Source organism: Vombatus ursinus, unplaced genomic scaffold (genome assembly GCF_900497805.2).
Source record: "Vombatus ursinus unplaced genomic scaffold, bare-nosed wombat genome assembly UNPS02014818.1, whole genome shotgun sequence".
Taxonomy (NCBI): Eukaryota; Metazoa; Chordata; class Mammalia; order Diprotodontia; family Vombatidae; genus Vombatus; species Vombatus ursinus.
Window position 1 is genome coordinate 3,580,044 of NW_020954596.1, and position 18,243 is coordinate 3,598,286.

An 18,243-nucleotide genomic window follows, 5' to 3' on the forward strand; every position below is an offset into this window, starting at 1 on the left:
GGCACTGTGTTAAGCACTTTCCAAATAGTATCACATTTGATCCTTACAACCACCTTGAGAGGTGGGTACTATTATTTTCCCTATTTTACAGCCAAGAAGACTGTGGCAAATAGAGGTTGTGAATTGCCCAGGGACACATAGCTAGTAAGTGTTAGACACCAGATTTAAACTCAGGTCTTCCTGATTCCAGGCCCAGACCTCTATCTACCATGCCACCTAGCTGTCTCAGCAAAGGAGAAGAAGAGAAAGGAAAAAGAAAGTTCAAAAAAACTAACACGTTAGAACAGTCTATTATATTCAGTGTTCCACACTGTGGAGGCATCTTCTCATATCTTGTTTGAGGCCAAGTTGAGTTATGGTAACTTCAGCTTAGATTTTGTTGTTCTTTCCATTGTGGTCACTGTGTGTGTCCTTTTTCAGGTTCCCTTTGTATCCTTTCATCTAAGTCTTCTTATGCTTTTCTAAGATTTTCATCTCATTCATTGTTTCTTACAGCACAGTGATATTTAATTAGATTAATAATTTGTTAACCATTCCCTAATCAATGAGTATTAACTTGTTTTTTCTTTTCTGACATGAACCATGGTCTGTATCTTTCAGCCATAGCTGCCTCAAGTAGTTTATTTTTTTTTTTATTTCTTAATTCAATTACTTTAGCTTTGATTCTGGATTCTGTCTTTCCTCTCTCCCTCTCCCAAAATCCATTACAAACATGTATTGTCATATAAAACACATATTCTTATTAGCCATTTTAAAAATAAATAAATAAAGAAAAAGAAAGAGAAGAAATTATGCTTTAATCTGCACTCTGACTCCATCATTTCTCCATCTGGAGGTAGGCAGCATGTTTCATCATGAGTCCTTCGGAATTTTAGTTGGTCGTTGTGTCTTTCAAAGTTGATTATCTTTACAGTATAGCTGCTATTATATGAATTATTCTCTGAGTTCTGCTCATTCCACTTTGCATCAGTTCATACAAGTCTTCCTAGGTTTTTCTGAAACTGTTGCCTTCATCAATTCTTACAGTATAATAGTATTTCATCAAGATCACATACCATGGGGGCAGCTAGGTGGCACATTAGATAGAACTCCAACCTTCGAGTCAGGAGGACCTGAGTTCAAATCCAGCCTCAGACCCCTGACACTTACTAGCTGTGTGACCCTGGGCAAGTCACTTAACCCCGATTGCTTCACCAAAAAAAGCAAAAACAAAACAAAAAACAAACAAACAAAAAAAGATCACATAGCACAACTTGTTCAGCCATTTCCCAATTGATAGGCATCCCTTCAGTTTTCAATTCTTTGCCTCCACAAAAAGAACTGCTGTAAGTATTTTTGTATATTTGGGTCATTTTCTTGTTTCTTTATTCTCTTTGGGGCATAGACCCAGTAGCAGTATTGCTAGGTCAAAGGGTATGCGCAGTTTAATAACTTTTTTGGGTGTAGTTCCAAATTGTTTTCCAGTACAGTTGGACTAATTCATAGCTCTCCTAATAATGAGTTAAAGACCTGTTTTCCCCATTCACTCCAGAATTTTTTATTTTCATTTTTATCACCTTAGCCAATCTGATGGGTATGAGATGAAACCCCAGAGTTGTTTTAATGCGTATTTTTCCAATTATTATTATTATTTGGAGTATTTTTTAAAAAATATGGTCATTGATAGCTTGGATTCCCTTGAAAACTGCCTATTCATAGCCTTTGACCATTTATCATTTGGAGAATGGCTCTTTTTCTTATAAATTTGACTCAGTTCCTTGTATATCTTAGAAATGAGAACTTTACCAGAGAAACTTGCTGCAAAGATTTTTTTGCCCAGTTTTCTTCCAATTTTAGCCGCACTGGTTTTGTTTGTGTAAAACCTTTTTGATTTTATATAATCAAAATTATGTTTTCCCTCTTGCATACATCTCTCTCTCTTATATGGTCATGAACTCTCCCCCATCTATAGATCTTACAGGTAATTTCTTCCATGTTCCACTAATTTGTTTATGATGTCACCCTTTATGTCCAAATCATGTAAAATGGGTATCTACTTGTAGCATTCTAATTTTATGATTAAGCTCTACTTCACTCCCTTCCCTTCTAGCCCACACCAAAGCTAGATCCTGGGATTCTCCTTTTATTGATGTAGTCTTAAAAGTATTTTTCATTTATTTTTCCCTATGTATACTATATAAGAATGTGGTTTAAGAATCACTTTCACTCCCTCACTATCTTTCACTATCTCTGTCTGATTAACCTTCACTTGTGGCACTAATTTCAAGAAAAATTATTTAATTTCTCCCAACACCTTCCCTTTAGTCTTGCTGATGTTCAAATTCTGTTCTCTTTTCAAGACATTCTTTCCTTAAATTCTTAGCCTTTGTTTTTTCAGTGACCTTTATGCCAGTTTTGACTTAAACATTATAAAAACACTTATTAGTTCCTTAAGAATGTTAACATTTAATCCTTCTTTGCATTCAATTCTAGATTATTTCATTTAAATTTCATCTGTTTCACCAATTTTTATGTCAAAGGTTCTGCCTAGTTCTGGATATCTCATTGAGAAATGACTGAAGTTTATGATATTACAAAAGAATCACCTTTCCCCATGTTGGAATAGCCTTACTTTTCCAGGATTGTTAATTTTATAGACTGATTTCCCTTGCTTTTCAGCATGTCAAATTCTGGCCTCTCCTTTAATTTCTTGTCTTTGCACCATTTGAATAGGTGTTTGCTGATTTGTAGCTTGCTTCCTATCAGCTACTTTCAAGACTGATTGATTGCTAAACTCTGAAATCTGATAACTATATTTTTGTTAAATTCTCTATGTTGGCAGCCTATGGATTCTAATAGATTTATTTTCTAAATTATTCTCTAAATTTTCAATACATCTGGGCAGTTTCTTTATATGACCTTCAGACTGTTAGCCTCTATTTATTTTTCTGAGAGACCTAGAATTCTCAGATGTATCTCTATTGCTTTGGTCTGTAGAGACTGGTAGTCTCCCTGACATATTTTTGTCATCAAAGGAAATTAAGATTTCCATTTTGGCCAGAAGATGGAATGAATATTTGTGGAAAATGCAGATAACATGGAAAAGTCTGCTCAGAACAAAACACTGCATGGTGAAAAAAGGTGAGTAGAGAGATAGGCAGAAGGAATAAGTTCAGGTACAGGAGGAGGTACAAGGGGAAATGGGTTTCATAACTATGTTTATTCTATCCTTTCCAGTGTGATAACCATTGACTATCATAGAGAAGACCTCCTGAGAAAAGCTAAAACAAAAAAAAAACCAACAGAGTCAGGGAATCCTTTTTTCTCTTTGTGGTCTGTTACCACTTTATCATCTGGTATTACAAGTAGTCCTACCCCTAACAATTGGAAATTAAAGGGATGCCCGTCAATCAGGGAATGGCTAAACAAGCTGTGGTATATGACTGTGATGGAATATTATTGTGCTATAAGAAATGATGAGCAGGATGATTTCAGAAAAAAACCTGGAAAGACTTAAACATGAACTGATGCAAACTGAAGTGAGTAGAACCAAAAAAACATTGTACACAGTAACAGCAATACTGAATGATGAAGAACTGCGAATAATTTAGCTATGCTCAGCAATATAATGATCCAAAACAATTAGTCTCAAAGGCCTAATGATGAAGAACTATCCACCTCCAGAGAAAGAACTGATATTGTCTGAATACAGACTGAAACATGCTATTTTTCACTTTCTCTCTTTCATTTTTTTTTTTAAAAATTTGAGTCTTCTTGTACAAAATGACTAATATGGACATGTTTTACATAACTGCACATGGAAAACCTATATCTGATTGCTTACCATCTTGGGGAGGAGAGGAAGTGATAGAATTTGGAACTCAAAATTTAAAAAAATCAAATGTTAAAAAATTGTTTTAACATGTAACTGGGGAAAAATAAAATATTATATATTAAAATTAAAGAAAAAAAGGAGCCCTACCCTTCTGTGTTCTTCCTCTTCTTCTGAGCACGGCTCAATGTTTCTGTGTTGGCTGCATTTTTTCTTTTTCTTTTTTTGCAGCCTTGCTTCATTCTAGGTTTGAGTCTTCTTGACAGTGTTCTTGTAGGTTCATCCCATTTCTTTCATTCATCTTTCTGATTTTTGTGCATGTACTTCTAAATGATCTAATCAAAGAACTTTCTGTGACTCCATAGCTTTATCTTTAGACAACTCCTCGTTTCCCCCTCATCCAGGATGGAATAGGACTAAACCTGTGATTCATGGATGCAGGGGACTTCCAGAGAGGATATTCCTTTCACCAATGTTGAGAGGCATCTTCTCAGGAGACTGAGAGCTTAAATGACTTGTTTAGAGTCACATGGCCAATAAGGAGCAGAGATAGGACTTGAACTAATGTCTTCCTGATTTCAAAGGGTGGTTGTCTATCCACTGGACCATGCTATCTCTACAATTTGTGATTTTATTATTAGAATTTTGTTTCTGAGAGCCTATCTTTCCCTTTGAGAATCTCTGGCCATGTGATCTTATCTTTTCTCTGAACTCTTTGAAATCTGCTCTCTGAAAGTCCAAGGTACAAATCCAGCAATGTACAGGATTTCCTTTTCTGGCAATTCTTAACTCTAAGATGACATGGTTGTTTCCTCTTCTCCACATTCTTGGGTTATGCTGGTGGGGTCTTCAGGGGGTATTATGGAAAGGGACCCCATTTGGAGTAGGGTCATTACTGCAATCAGCCCAGGAAATCAAAGGGGACAGGCACCAGGCTGCCATGGGGGAATGTGAGGGACTGTCTGATGTTGGCAGCTACCAGGTTGGGCGCTGTGGCAAGGGTAGGGTAGGATCTGGGTATTTTGGAAATCGAGGCAGGGGCTGTGGTAGGCAGAGTCGTGGTGAACTGGGATGGGCTGGATACAGAGAAGCCCTGAAGCAATGGGCAGTGCTTTGTGAGATAAGCTGGGTGCAAGGAAGAGCGCCCAACCTGGTAGCTGCCAACATCAGACAGTCCCTCACAGGGGAAAGTCTGGGAATCTTAACTAGGGGATTCTAGCCGGGGTGCCAGGCATAGGGGAGACAGTGGTCAGCGAGAAAAGGACCCAAAAGAAGCTTCGAGCTCTGTCTGCTTCCATGCTTGGCCACTGCCTACACAGCCCCTGTCATTTCCATATCACCAACTTCCTTGTTCCTCAGAGTTAAGTCCAGAGAAGTAGTTTCCTTTGTTGCTTCCTCTCTCTGCTGAAACATGAAGTAGTCAGCAAGACAAGGCCAGACTTCCTCAAGACGCTCTGCTTTTAGCAGAAGAAAGCTTCCAAGCTGAAGCCTGGGGGGGGAGGAGGTGCCACAAGATCCACCTGTCTGTGCCACAGTCCACTGAGGTCCTTCACTAGATATAAAACCGCTTGGTATTCCACAAACCCTACCCATGTTTGGTCATAGTCCAGCAACTGGAAATCGTTATGCTCTGTCTTGCCTGTGCTTCACCAGTATGGTGCAGACTGATATTCAGAATGACACTTCCTAAGCCCTGTCAGCTTGTGACCCACATTATGAATATAAAAAAATGAAATTATGTTTGGCATTGTTTAATTAATTAAAATAATTAATATTTTGCTGTATAATAACTCATTTATATAGCAGTTTATGGCTTATGGAGTATTCTCCATTCTTTGATTATTTTCTTCATAAATCTTTTACTATTGGGAAGCCATGTAGGTGATACATAGCAATTCTACTAATAATCAGAACTACTGACACGCTAGAATCTCCCATCCCCAACCATGCCATTTGCTAGTCTTTCTCTTATACCTCTCACCCTGAATCCTGCCCTATTCCTATGGTAGCCTTTCCTGTGTCTGTATTGGGGGTACTGTACTTGGTTCCGATCTGGCACTGGAGAAGCTGCTGAAACACTGTGAAGGAAGAAGGAGATGGAGATGCTCTTGGTCTGTCCCACTGTCTTGGAGCCAAGCTTTGAAGAAACTCTCTATGCTCACAGTGTCATTTTCGATGATCTGAAGTTCAATGTCAATGCCCAGGATGGAACACTCTGCAAGAGAGAGAAGCAATTTCCAAGTTCATTTTCTAATTCTCCCACATAAGGTAATAGAAAACACTTAAATCAAAACACTGGTTGAGTGTGTGACTTAAGGAGACAAAAGACCATTTTTTAAATTTGTGAAGCTTCCCATATCCACCAGTTAATCAACATATCTTTTTCTAAGACCTACTATATACCCAGCAATGCACAGGTAGGAAAAATTTTGGCCAGTAAATCAATATGTATTTGTTAAGATACAGTTGCTTTGTTTGCTGGCTTTTGCTCAAACTTTTCCTCATTACAAGGGAGCAGTCAATGGGTGGGTATATTGGAAATTAATTCTGATTAAAAAAGGCATAAAGAAAAGTTATCAGGAAAAAATAAGGGAAAAATCAATCTATTGAGCACCTAATTTGTACTAGATGTTGTGGAAGACTGCAAAGGAGGAAAAGACAATGTCTCTGTCCTTAAAGGTCTTACAATCGAGTTGGGAATCAGATATGACAGTTTATAATTAAATGCTAAATTGTGCAGTACGCGTTACAAACAATACAGGAATTGATAGAAGTGCAGCAGATCACAAAGGCTGCAGCAGTCAGGGGATGTTTCATTGATAAGGTGATAAGGTAGAGCTACATTCATTCACTGAGTGCCTACTATGTGCAAGGGACTATGGTAGGTATTGAATGGGATAAAAAGGTTGTTAAAATATGGATTCTGCCTTCAAGATGATACTCCTACTTTATTCTTATTGGTTCTCCATGTCATTCTCCACAATGACTATCCCCACACTTTTCCATTTTCCTCAAACCTTCAACTTCCTATGGAAAGAAAGGGATGGGAATAAGCATTAGAGCCTAGTATGTGTCAGGCACGTATTAAGCACTAACCTCTACTTACACCCCCCACTCTTAATAACAGGTGTCTGAGCCTTTTCCTCCATTGAGAAAACTGAGTTAAAAAAGAAAGGGAGCTCTTTCATCTCTCCTTTGCTCTTCAAAAATTCATTCCCCATTTTTTCTGCTTTCATTCCTGTCTAGTTAATTCAAGTCACCAGTCCCCAATGAACCACATCCCAAGACACTGAAAGAAATGTAGATATGATTGCTGAGTCATTGTTAGTTTTGATCTTTGAAAGATTATGGAGGAAAAGAGGTGTTGCAGACCTCGAGAAGGACAAAGGTTGTCTTGATTAAAAAAAAAAAGAAAACAGTAATAGAGAATGGAGATTACAACCTATAAGCCTATGAGTTTGACTTGTATTTTTGGCAAAATTTCAGAATATATTCACTTAAACTTTTTTCAAAAACTAAGTTTACTTGAATTTCTAGTTACCCAGTACTTATTTTCTCTCCCGCCCACACACCCCCAATCAGAAAAAGGAAAGAAAACCCTTGTAACATTTTGCATTGTCAAGCAAAACAAGTTCCTGCCTTATCCATGTCCAGAAATATACACCAGCAGCTCTGGTGAATGCTATGAATAGTTTGGCTAGATTTTAGCAAAGTATATAGGTAGCAAATAGCAAAGGATTTCAGACTCAGTCCTCTAACTTTCCACTACACGTTTGACCAAAGTTCCTTATATTATTCTTACGGATATGACAGAGATAAGGAAGGACTAGACGGATTCAGAACTGGCTGAATGGCTGAACTGAAGAGTGGTTAATGATGGATCAACGTCACCTTGGAAGAAGGCCTCTAGCTGAATGCCTCAGTGATCTGTACTTGGTCTTGTGCTATTTAATACTTCCTTTTATCAATGACTTGCATAAAGGCTTGAATAGTATACTTACTAGATTTGCAAACAACTGGGTTGATCAGGGGCTTTCTACAATCAGCCTGATGAGTTTATAAGGAGGTAAGCCTTTGGAACTTTTGATTTCATTTCCTTATACAGAGTGGACATGTCTACTGGTACCTCATTTAGAGGATAAAAGATATCTGCTTGGGTTTCAGTGAATGGGGCTACCCCAAGATAAACTGGTTGTCATGGAACCATCCTTGGAGCCTTCTGGAGGCTGGTTTTCACTGATTAGAGCTGCCACCAAGATAAATTAGTTGGGTCTCATTTTTATTTGATGAATTATTTTGGGAGGAACCAAGTCCTTTACTCTGGCTTAGTAGAGAAATGACAGACCATGTTAGACTGCTTTTCGCCTTTTTCCCTTCTGCTGTTCTTGGAGAGATAGCCTAATAGTTCAGCTCCCGAGGGGTTGTTAATGGCAGCTTTGTGCCATGGCAGAAGGGAGCATGTGCTTTTGCATGGGGTAGGAGAATTTCTTCAATAATGCTAATTTTGGAGATGATTTACAAGAAACTCTTTTAAGTTAGAGGGAACTCGAATCTGGCTTTTTAGCCAAAGTAGGCAGAATCTAGGCACTCACTCATTTGGCCAGAGGTGGGAGATTTCTTGGGCAGACACAGATTTAGGGTTGCCTTATAAGAGAACCCAAATTCAGGAAACCAGGAATCTAGCCTCCCAGGATACCCCTATGCAGCTTGCTATTGGAATCTAGTTTTTAAGGGAGAGAGAATGGATATTTTTCAGGCATCATTAACCTTGGAGGTAAATGGCTTCTGAATAGCTTCTGAAGACCAAAAATTTAGGTCCTGGCCTTTAATTCAAGGAAAGGCAATCTCCTAAGCACTGTACTACTTTGAAAGAAGATTGTCCATTTGGCCCAAGCGTGGCAGAAGGTTAAAAGGCTAGCATGGGGAAACAAAAGATCTAGATTTTACTGTTACTGTGAGTTACTGAGGTTTCTGTTCCTGAGGAGGACAAGCCCTCAAGACAAGTCTACAAAATGCAATAGAGACTTATTGTAGTATTGGGCTATTGCCTGCTTAGCTTGCCCTAAAGTGTATTTTTTTTTTTCTGGGAAGAGTCCAAACTATCTAGTGGTAGTAGGAGGCTGAGGGGAACTGTGTGGAAAGGTGGGATCCACCAGAGGCCAAATTTGAACTCAGGTCCTCCTGACTCCAGGGCCCATGCTCTATCCACTGCACCCACCTAGCTGCCCCCTACTGAAAATCCTTTGTGTGTTTTCTACGTTTATTTATGGGTTTCTGTGAGTCCTTTGCATTTTGTACATTTTACTTGAGGCTGTCCCAAATCTGATAATGCATATAATATCTTGAAAGCTTGTAGCAGTACTGAGGACCCTATCACTTACATCAGTGGAGATCTAGGCATGAACTGTATATGCAGATTTCTGAGAATAAACTCTGGGGAGAGACAATATGAGTCAAGGAGAAAGGGATCTTTTAGGGTGACGCCTAAGATTAGATCACATCCATGAGAGCTCAGAGCTCTGGGCCCTGGCTACATGGAGATGATGTAGAGTTGGAAAGGATAACTAACATACTGAATAACTGAATCAGGATCCAAAAAAAAAAGTATCAACAGGCTAGAATGATGGGGCTGAGTCTAATAAGATGAAATTTAATAGGAATAAATGTAAAGTCTTAAACTTGGGTTCTAAAAATCAACTTCATAAGCATGTACTCTGACTCCCTCCTGTCCTTTACCTCTTTGCATTCTCTAAATGCCTCAAGGTTCAAAGTGACTTTTTGTATTACCCTAATTATGTAAATAGGGCAGCTGTTAGGAAGACCTGAGTTCAAATCTGGCCTCACACACATATTAGCTGTGTGACCCTGGGCAAGTCACTTAATCTTGTTTGCCTCAGTTTCCTCATCTGTAAAATGAGCAGGAGAAGGAAATGGCAAACTCCTCTAGGATCCTTGCCAAGGAAACCTCAGATGGGGTCATGAAGAGTTGGATACAACTAAAATGCCTAAACAACAAATTATGTAAACGTGGCTCAAGGTCCATTCATCTGTAATCCACTCATGACTCCTAAACCAGCTTTTCAACACCGGAGTAGATATGGTGGCTGTTCATAGTCTACCAATGTTACTTCATTACATAACTAGGCAGTACTTTTCAACGCAGCTGTGCTTCATTGAAGTTACTTCTATAAAGTACACAAGGATTATTCAACAAAAGATACATTGTCATTTAATACACAATGATATAATGTTTACTTGAATCCCCTCTTGTACTGGAAAGCCGCCAACAAGTTGTCCTAAAAACCTAGCCTCCTAGTAGAAACACTTAAACAATGTAATCTACTATTACTTGTGTAAAGCATCAATATAGCCATGATTCCTAGTTGCAAGGCTACAAGTGGAAGCATTTTAATCACTGTAAATTACTAGGGCGATAAATTGAAAGCTCAGGACTTCATGCATTCAAGCTGAGCTCTGCCCATAGTTCCATCTTTGGGCCCCCTAGATACTTTCAGGTTCAGTTTGGAGGATTTGGGGCAAACCTTCAATTGAGTGCCAAGATCAGAGCTGAGAGTGTCTACTGGACTGGGGATTCAAGCTAATGAGAGGGGAAAGTCAGCATGAGGAGTCCAAGGAGCCCAGCATACAGCTACACCACACTGAAGGGGCACTTCACGTAGGTCCCATGAAGGAGAACAGTGGGTGAAAGGAGTCCTAGGTGCTCTGAGCTTCCCCTTTCCCATATCATACGTTCTAAGCTGGAGCTGACGAGCCCTTGGACCCTGCAAGCACTTGTGGGGAAAGTGTCTCTGACTCTTGGTGAAGGGTAAGGGGGGATATTTTGTGCCAGCTATTTTTATTATACTAACTTGGTAAATACCCATTTTAAAAGATCTAAGTTGAGCTAGCTAATTAATACCAATTGCTAATCAATGAGAGAATCACACCCATGGGAGTCTATGAGCTTTGATGCCAGAAAAACACCCCCAGCTCCTCAGGGTTTCCTAGAATTCAGAGGGGAACAGCATGCAGTGGACTTCTGGACACCCAGTCTGTCAGTACGAGGACAATGAGCCTGTCTGAGCCCATGCTACACAAAGAACAGAAGACAGGCATGCATACAACATTTCAGATATTCACTAAAAAGTACATGATAAATTCAGTGGGTAAGTTTCAAAATTGACCTGCTCGTCTGGGTTGCCCTTTAAGGCTTCTTCTGTTCTCTTTCAAATCCATCATTGACCACTGCCTTCACCTTCACCTTCACCTTCACCTTCACAGCTAGGTGGCGCAATGGATAGCACACTGGACCTGGAGTCAGGAAGACTTAACTTCTTTCTTCCTGAGTTCAGATCTGGTCTCAGACACTTACTAGCTGTGTGGCCTAGGACAAGTCATTTCACCCTATTTTCCTCATCTGGAAAACGAACTGGAGAAGGAAGTGGCAAACCACTCCAGTTATTTTGCTAAGAAAACCCCAAATGGTACAACAATAACAACAAATCTATAGCTCTATCCTCCCCGCCCCCACCCCAGGAAATCAAACCAAAAAGATCCTTTGTAATAAATAAGCACAGTCAAGCAAAGCCAATTCACGTATTTGTCATGTCCAGAAATTTATGTCTCATTCAGCATTACTAGTTCATCACTTCTTTGTTTGGAGGTGGGAAGCATACTTCATCAACCAGTGTTTCAAGGTAGCTTTTTTCTTAATTTTTCCCCCAAATTTTTTTGAGTTCCAAATTTTCTCTCTTCCTCTTTTGCCTTGCCTTCCCCTGAGATAAAAGCAATTTGATACAGGTTATATCTGTGCAATCATGTAAAACATATTACTATATTAATCATTTTGTGAAAGAATAAACAAACTAACAGAAAAAAACACAAAAAATACAGAAAGTGAAAAATAGAATTCCTTTTTTTTTTGGTAAGGCAATTGGGGTTAAGTGACTTGCCCAAGGTCACACAGCTAGTACTCGTCAAGTGTTTGAATAGTATTCCATAATTTTCATTCAGACTCCATTAGTTTTTTTTCTCTGGAGGTGGATAGCATTTTTCTTCATGAGTCTTTTGGAATTTTCTTAGATCACTGTATTGTTGAGAATAGCTAAGTCATTCACAGTCGATCATCATACAATATTGCTGTTCCTGTATACAATGTTCTCCTGGTTCTGCTTACTTCACTTTGCATCAATTCATATAAGTCTTATACACCACAACTTGTTCGACCATTCCCCAACTAATGGTCATCCCTTAAACTTCTAATTCTTTGCCACCACAAAAAGAGCTGCCATCAATATTTTTGTACAAATAGGTCTTCCCTCTCACCCTTTTTTTCTCTTTTTGGGATACAGACCTAGCAATGCTATCGCTGGATCAAAGAATATGCAGTTTTATAACCTTTTGGGCACAGTTCCAAATTGCTCTCCAGGATGGTTGGATCAGTTTCCAACTCCACTAACAATGCGTTAGTGTTCCAATTTTCCCACATCCTCTCCAACATTTATTATTTTCCTTTTCTGTCATATTAGCCAATCTGAGAGGTATGAGGGGGTACCTCAGAGTGGTTTTAATCAATGTAGCTTTTTTAAAAAAAAGTTGTAATCATTGTAGAAATTGTTCTCCTAGTTCTCATTTTACTTCACTTTTTACTCCACATCAGTTCATAGCTCTACCAATAGTGGATTAGTGTGCCTGTCTTCCTATATCCCTTGGAGTGTTTGTAATTTTCCTTTTGTGATATCTTTGCCAATCTGACAGATGTGAGATGAAAACTCATAGTTGCTTTAATGTACATTTATCTTATTATCAGTGATAGGAAACATTTTTTCATATGGTTGGTAACTTTTCATATGTCAGCAACAATGTTCCTTTGGGAACTGCCTGCTTATATCTTTTGACCATTTACGTACTGAGGAATGGCTCTTGTTCTTATGTATTTGAATCAGTCCCCTCTAGATCTTGGATATGAGGCCTTTATTAAAGAAATTTGCTGCTGAGATATTTTCCTAATTAACACCTTCTCTCCTGATTGCAATTATCAGTCAGTCAACAAGCATTTATTAAGCATTCTACCATGTGCCAGGCACTGGGTAAAGTGCAGGGGATTCAAAGAAAGGCAAAAGACAGTCCCTGTTCTCAGGATGCAACAGGCCAATGGGGGAGACAATGAACAAACAGCAGAAAAGGAGACCCTGGAAAGGTTTCTTACAGAAGGTGGGACTTTAGCTGAGACTCGAAGGAAGCCAGGGAAGTCAGGAGGTTGGGTTGGAGAGGGAGAGAATGCCAGGCCAGGGCCACAGCCAGAGAAAATGCTGAAGTCTGGAGGTGCTATCATTGGATTAGTGTGTGTGTGTGTGTGTGTGTGTGTGTGTGTGTGTGTGTGTGTGTGTGTAAGGTGTAAGAAGACTAGAAATGCAGGTAAGAACCAGGCTATCAAGGGCTTTAAAAGCCAAGCAGAGAATTTTATATTTGATTGTGGAGGTAATAGGAAGCCACTGGGATTTACTGAATGGAGGAGTGATATTTTCCAGACCTGCATTTTAGGAAGATCAGTTTGACAGTGAATGAAGGATAGAAAGACTTGAGGTAAGCCAACTCACCAGCCGCCATTGCAAGAGTCTAGGCACAAGGTGATAAGGGTCTGCACGAGAGGGGGGCAGCGTCAGAGCACATATAGGAGAGGTTATGAAAGTAGAAATGACAGGACTTGATCACTGACTGGATATGGGGGCAGGGAAGAGTGAGAGGTTGAGGAAAATACTTAGGTTGTGAGTATGAGTGACTGGGAGGATGATGGGTCCCTTAGCAGTAAAAAGAGAATTGAGGAAGAAGGGAAGGTTTCAGGGGAAAGACAAAGAGTTTAGTTTCAGACATATTAAGATATTGGCAGGAAAGCACTTTGAGATATCTAACAGGCAGTTGGAGATGCAAGACTGGAGGTCATTTGAGAGGTTATGGCTGGATAAATAGATATGAGAGTCATCTGCATAGAGACGATAATTGAAACCATGAAAACTAATGAGAGATCACCAAGAAAAACAGAGAGAGAAGAAAGGAGGGCCCAGGACAGAGCCTTGGCGAATGCCCACTGTTATGTGAGTGTGACATGGGTGAAGATGCAGCAAATGGGAGAAGGGCCTTTCAGACAGGTAGGAGGAGAGGCAGGAGAAGGTCGTGTCATGAAAACCTAGAGAGAAGAGAGTTTCAAGGAGAAGAGGGTGATCCACAGTGTCCAAAGCTGCAGAGATATCATGAAGGATGGGCACTGGGAAAAGGCCATTAGATTTGGAAAATAAGAGATCATTAGTACCTTGGAGAGAGCAGTTTTGGTTGACTGATGAGGCTGGAAGACAGAACGTTGAAAGTTAAGAAGAGAGTGAGTGGAAGGTAGGTAGAATCATCTACTGTAGATGGCTTTTTCCAGAAGTTTGTCCAGAAAAGGGAAGAGATATAAAGGATGATAACTAGCAAGGATGGACAGATCAATTGTGTTTTGTTTTCCTTTTTCAAAGATGGGAGACGTATGGGCATGTCTGTAGGCAGTAGCAAAATGGCAGGTAGACTGAAACTGAAAGTAGACAGGGATTGACAGGATATTAGTAAGAGAGTAGAGATGATAGAAGGAGCAATCCGCTGGAGAAGACAGGACAGTATGGGACCACTTGTGCAGGTAAAGAAGAAGGACAAGGAAAAGGGCCACTTCCTCACGTGAAACAGGGATGACAGAGGAGAGAGAGTGGCAGAAAGCATCTGGATGATTTGAGATGTAGAGAAAAAGGAACTCTTGGTGAAGCCTCAATTTTGTCAGTCAAATATGATACAAGGTTCTCAGCTGAGAGGATAGGGGGAGGGGAAGCTGTGAGAGGTTTGAGGAAGGATTTTAAAAAAAAGGTTTAGAAAGTTACTGTAGTGAGTAAGATGGTGATTCAGTTAGGGAGATGTAAAAGGTTTGCCTTTCTCAAAGTGAGGGCCCAATTGAGATGATGTAATATAAACTTGGAGTGGACCCAGTCAACACGATTTTTGTAATTTTCCTCCAACTTCATTCAGCAGCATGAGAGTGGGAGTGAAGGAAGCCTATGCTGGGAATAACCCAAGGCTGTGGTTTGGAAGGTCAAGATCTTCAATAGGATAAAGGGGCAAGGGGCTGGAGAGAAGAGGGCAGTGTGGAGTTGAACTCTTTCACCAAAGTGTTAAAATGGGGAAGGGAAGAGAGTCTTTCCAGTACAGTGCTGATGGCCTGAGAAAGAACTGAGGGGTAGAGGGACTGGAGGGCTTGGTGAGAACAAAGAACCGGATCTGCAATTGTAAGGCAGAGGGAGAGGTGGAATGACACCAGAACTGATGGATAAGAGAACAAGAAGTAGGGCTGCAGACAAGAGGAGGTATTATTAAATCAGGATCAGGGTTGTAGACAGGATAGAGGATTAGTGACTAAGGAATAGGATTGAGGTAAATTGGAATGTCAGTGCATTAGAAGTAGAGTTGAGGATGAAAAAGTTATCAAATAATAAGGAATGTGCTGGAGAGAAGCTGAGATTTCATTAGTAAGTCAGGGAATGGGCTGCAGACAGGATGGGACATCAGTCCTTAAGGACTGAGGACTGACTAGGATAAAAGCACAATGTAGCAGTTGAATCAGATGAGGAGGAAAGCTTTCTCTTTTTCACCCATACCCATTGGTATTTGAGAGAATCTGGCCTGTCCAATGATTAATGCTGTAATGACTCATAGACCCAGAGGGAAAGACTGGTTAAAGCTTTGACGGTTTATTTTTGGAGAGACATTCCTGAGGAAAAGCCTGCCAGGGCATCGTGGACCAAGGAGAGCAAATTCCCAATATGGAACAATGAAGCTTCAGTCTGAGGGTCTGGTACTCAGCACAGGGGAGGGGCTGGGAGGGTGATGGTGGTAAGGAGTGGAGAGAGGGGCAACTTTATGTGGCATGACTTACAGGAGGCTCACTTATTCCATGCTTGAGGAAGTTTCTTGAAACACATTCATATTTCATTGGGACAGATTAGAGTGCCCTGGCCAAGCTTCCCTCCCCCATCTTCCTACGAATACCGATGGAAGAGAGGTTTCATTCACTCAATAACCGTGGACTGAGAATAGCTACTCTGTGCAGAGCACCATGCTAGGTGCCACAGAGCTGACAAGTACATTTTCTTTTTTTCTTCTCTTAATAGTATTTTATTTTTTTCAATTAAATGTAAAGATAGTTTTCAACATTCATTTTTGTAAGATTTTGAGTTCCAAATTTTTCTCCCTCTTTCTCTTCCCCCCCCCACCTAAGACAGCAAGCAATCTGATGCAGGTTATACATGTGCAATCATGTTAAACATACTTCCACATTAGTCATGTTGTGAAAGAAGAATCAGAACCAAAGGGAACAACAACGAGAAAGAGGAAAAAAAAGAGCAAATAGTATGCTTCGATCTGCATTCAGACTCCATAGTTAGTTCTCTGGATGAGGTTAGCAATCAGAGAACCTTGGAATTGTCTTAGATCATTGCATTGCTGAGAAGAGCCAAGTCTTTCAAAACTGATACTTAACAATGTTGCTGTTACTGTGTACAATGTTCTCTTGGTTCTGCTTACTTCACTCAATATCAGTTCATGTAAATTTTTCCAGGTTTTTCTCAAATCCACTTGCTCATCATTTCTTATACAGCAATAGTATTTTATTGCATTCAGATACCACAACTTGTTCAGCCATTTCCCAATTGATAGGGAATGTCCTCAATGTCCAATTCTTTGCCACCATAAAAACAGCTGACAAGTTCATTTTCAAAGGTACATGGCATTATCTTAATTCTCTCCTTCTAAAGCCCATGTTTGGACAGTAAGATGAGAATTAAGGAGTCATTTCCAAAGGAAGATTTTTGGAATCACAAAATGTCAGAGCTGGAAGGAGCCTGGGAGATTATCTAATAATACAGGTTCCTCATTTTAGAAATCTAAGGTTCAGAAAGGAAATAAGACTAAAGTCAAAAGTCAAGTGGAATTTGAACCCAGATTTTCTGACCTAAGACTATGTACCACTGTACCATGTTACTTCCCTAAAGTGATGGGAAGTATAAGAATCAAGTAGTTTCTTCTCAGCACTGTGAAGAGCAGCAATTCACATTTACAGAACCTCTTCCCCCCTCTGTTTGGCAATTAGAGCCCATTCCAATTTCACTTCAGCCTTCCTTTCTAGGTTCACTGACCAGAATACACCTTTTACATTCCCCAGACTGTCCTTACTGTCCCCAGGACACGATGCTCCATCTCCTGCCTCTATGCTTTTGTAAAGGCTGTTCCCTTTGCCTGGAATGCCTTCTCTGCTCCTTTCTGCCTGGTAAAATCCCTATCTTCCTTCAAAGCACAGCTCAAGAGCTGTCTGCTACCAAAAAAAAAAAAAACAAAAAGAAAAGAAGAAAAAAGCACTACCATGATACAGTGCCTACTATGCTCCAGGCACTTTGCTAAGCACTTTACAATCATCATCTCATTGGATCCTCACAATAACCCTGGTAGATGCTGTTATTATCCCCATTTTACAGATGAGGAAACTGAAGCAAACAGAAGTCAAGTGACTTGTTCAGGGTCACACAGCTAGGAAGTGACTGAAGCCAAATTAGAACTCAGGTCTTCCTGACTCCAAGCCCAGTGCTCTATTCATTGATTCCTGAAGTTGCCACACACACACACACATTTTCTTTGTGTGTGAGTGTATATGTGTGATTTCCCCTCCGATCAAGAGAGGGGGCACTTGAAGGCGGGACCATCCTGTTTATCTTTGTATCCCTAGCACCTAGCACAGTGGTTGGAATATCAGATATGCTTATTCAAGTGAGTATATATGCAAAGCACATGTTCAGAATTGGGGAAGAAATAAAGTCTTGATACTAGAATTCCTGCCTTTGTGAAGTTCACAATTAGTAGGAATATAAGGTATATCCTTATACATGCAAATAAAACACATTTTAAGTCAATCAAAGAGGTGCAAAGTGCTTTTGAAATTCAAGGTGAAAAGTCTTTGCAAGGGGTAGAGAGCGGGGAGATTGAGGAAGCTTCCCAAAGGTGGCTCTGGCTCCTCACCACTCACTGTCCCTTGGTGCCTCTGCAATTCTGCCAAACCAGGTTTCCCCCATTTGTTAAAAATTGACTAAAAAGTCACCTCTTTCAGAAAGCTATCCTTGATTAACACCCACTCCCACCTCCATCCCCTTACTGGTTCAGTTTGTATTAAATTGTATTTGACTTGTTACTCTGAAAAAGTGTTCTCCCCTAGTTTTATGAGTATACTCTGTCTTCTCAATTAGCTGGTTGGTTTTAGTTCCTCCCCACCCCCACCTCCATGTTTGGTATAGGAGGGTTTACTGCCTTTCAAAAATGTGCTAGACTGAATCAGTAGAAAAATATTGCCATTGCGGAAATAACCTACT

At 40.0% G+C, this 18,243-nt stretch overlaps 1 protein-coding gene across 2 annotated transcripts in view; it reads right to left on the reverse strand.

The window, feature by feature from the left end:
• M1AP (meiosis 1 associated protein) overlaps positions 1-18,243 on the reverse strand; it is a 121,731-nt gene that overhangs the window by 23,375 nt on the left and 80,113 nt on the right. For both annotated transcript variants that reach the window (XM_027836219.1, XM_027836220.1), the window contains one exon: positions 5,853-6,026. In XM_027836219.1, the coding sequence (XP_027692020.1) occupies positions 5,853-6,026 (174 nt within the window). The remainder of the gene's footprint in view (positions 1-5,852; positions 6,027-18,243) is intronic.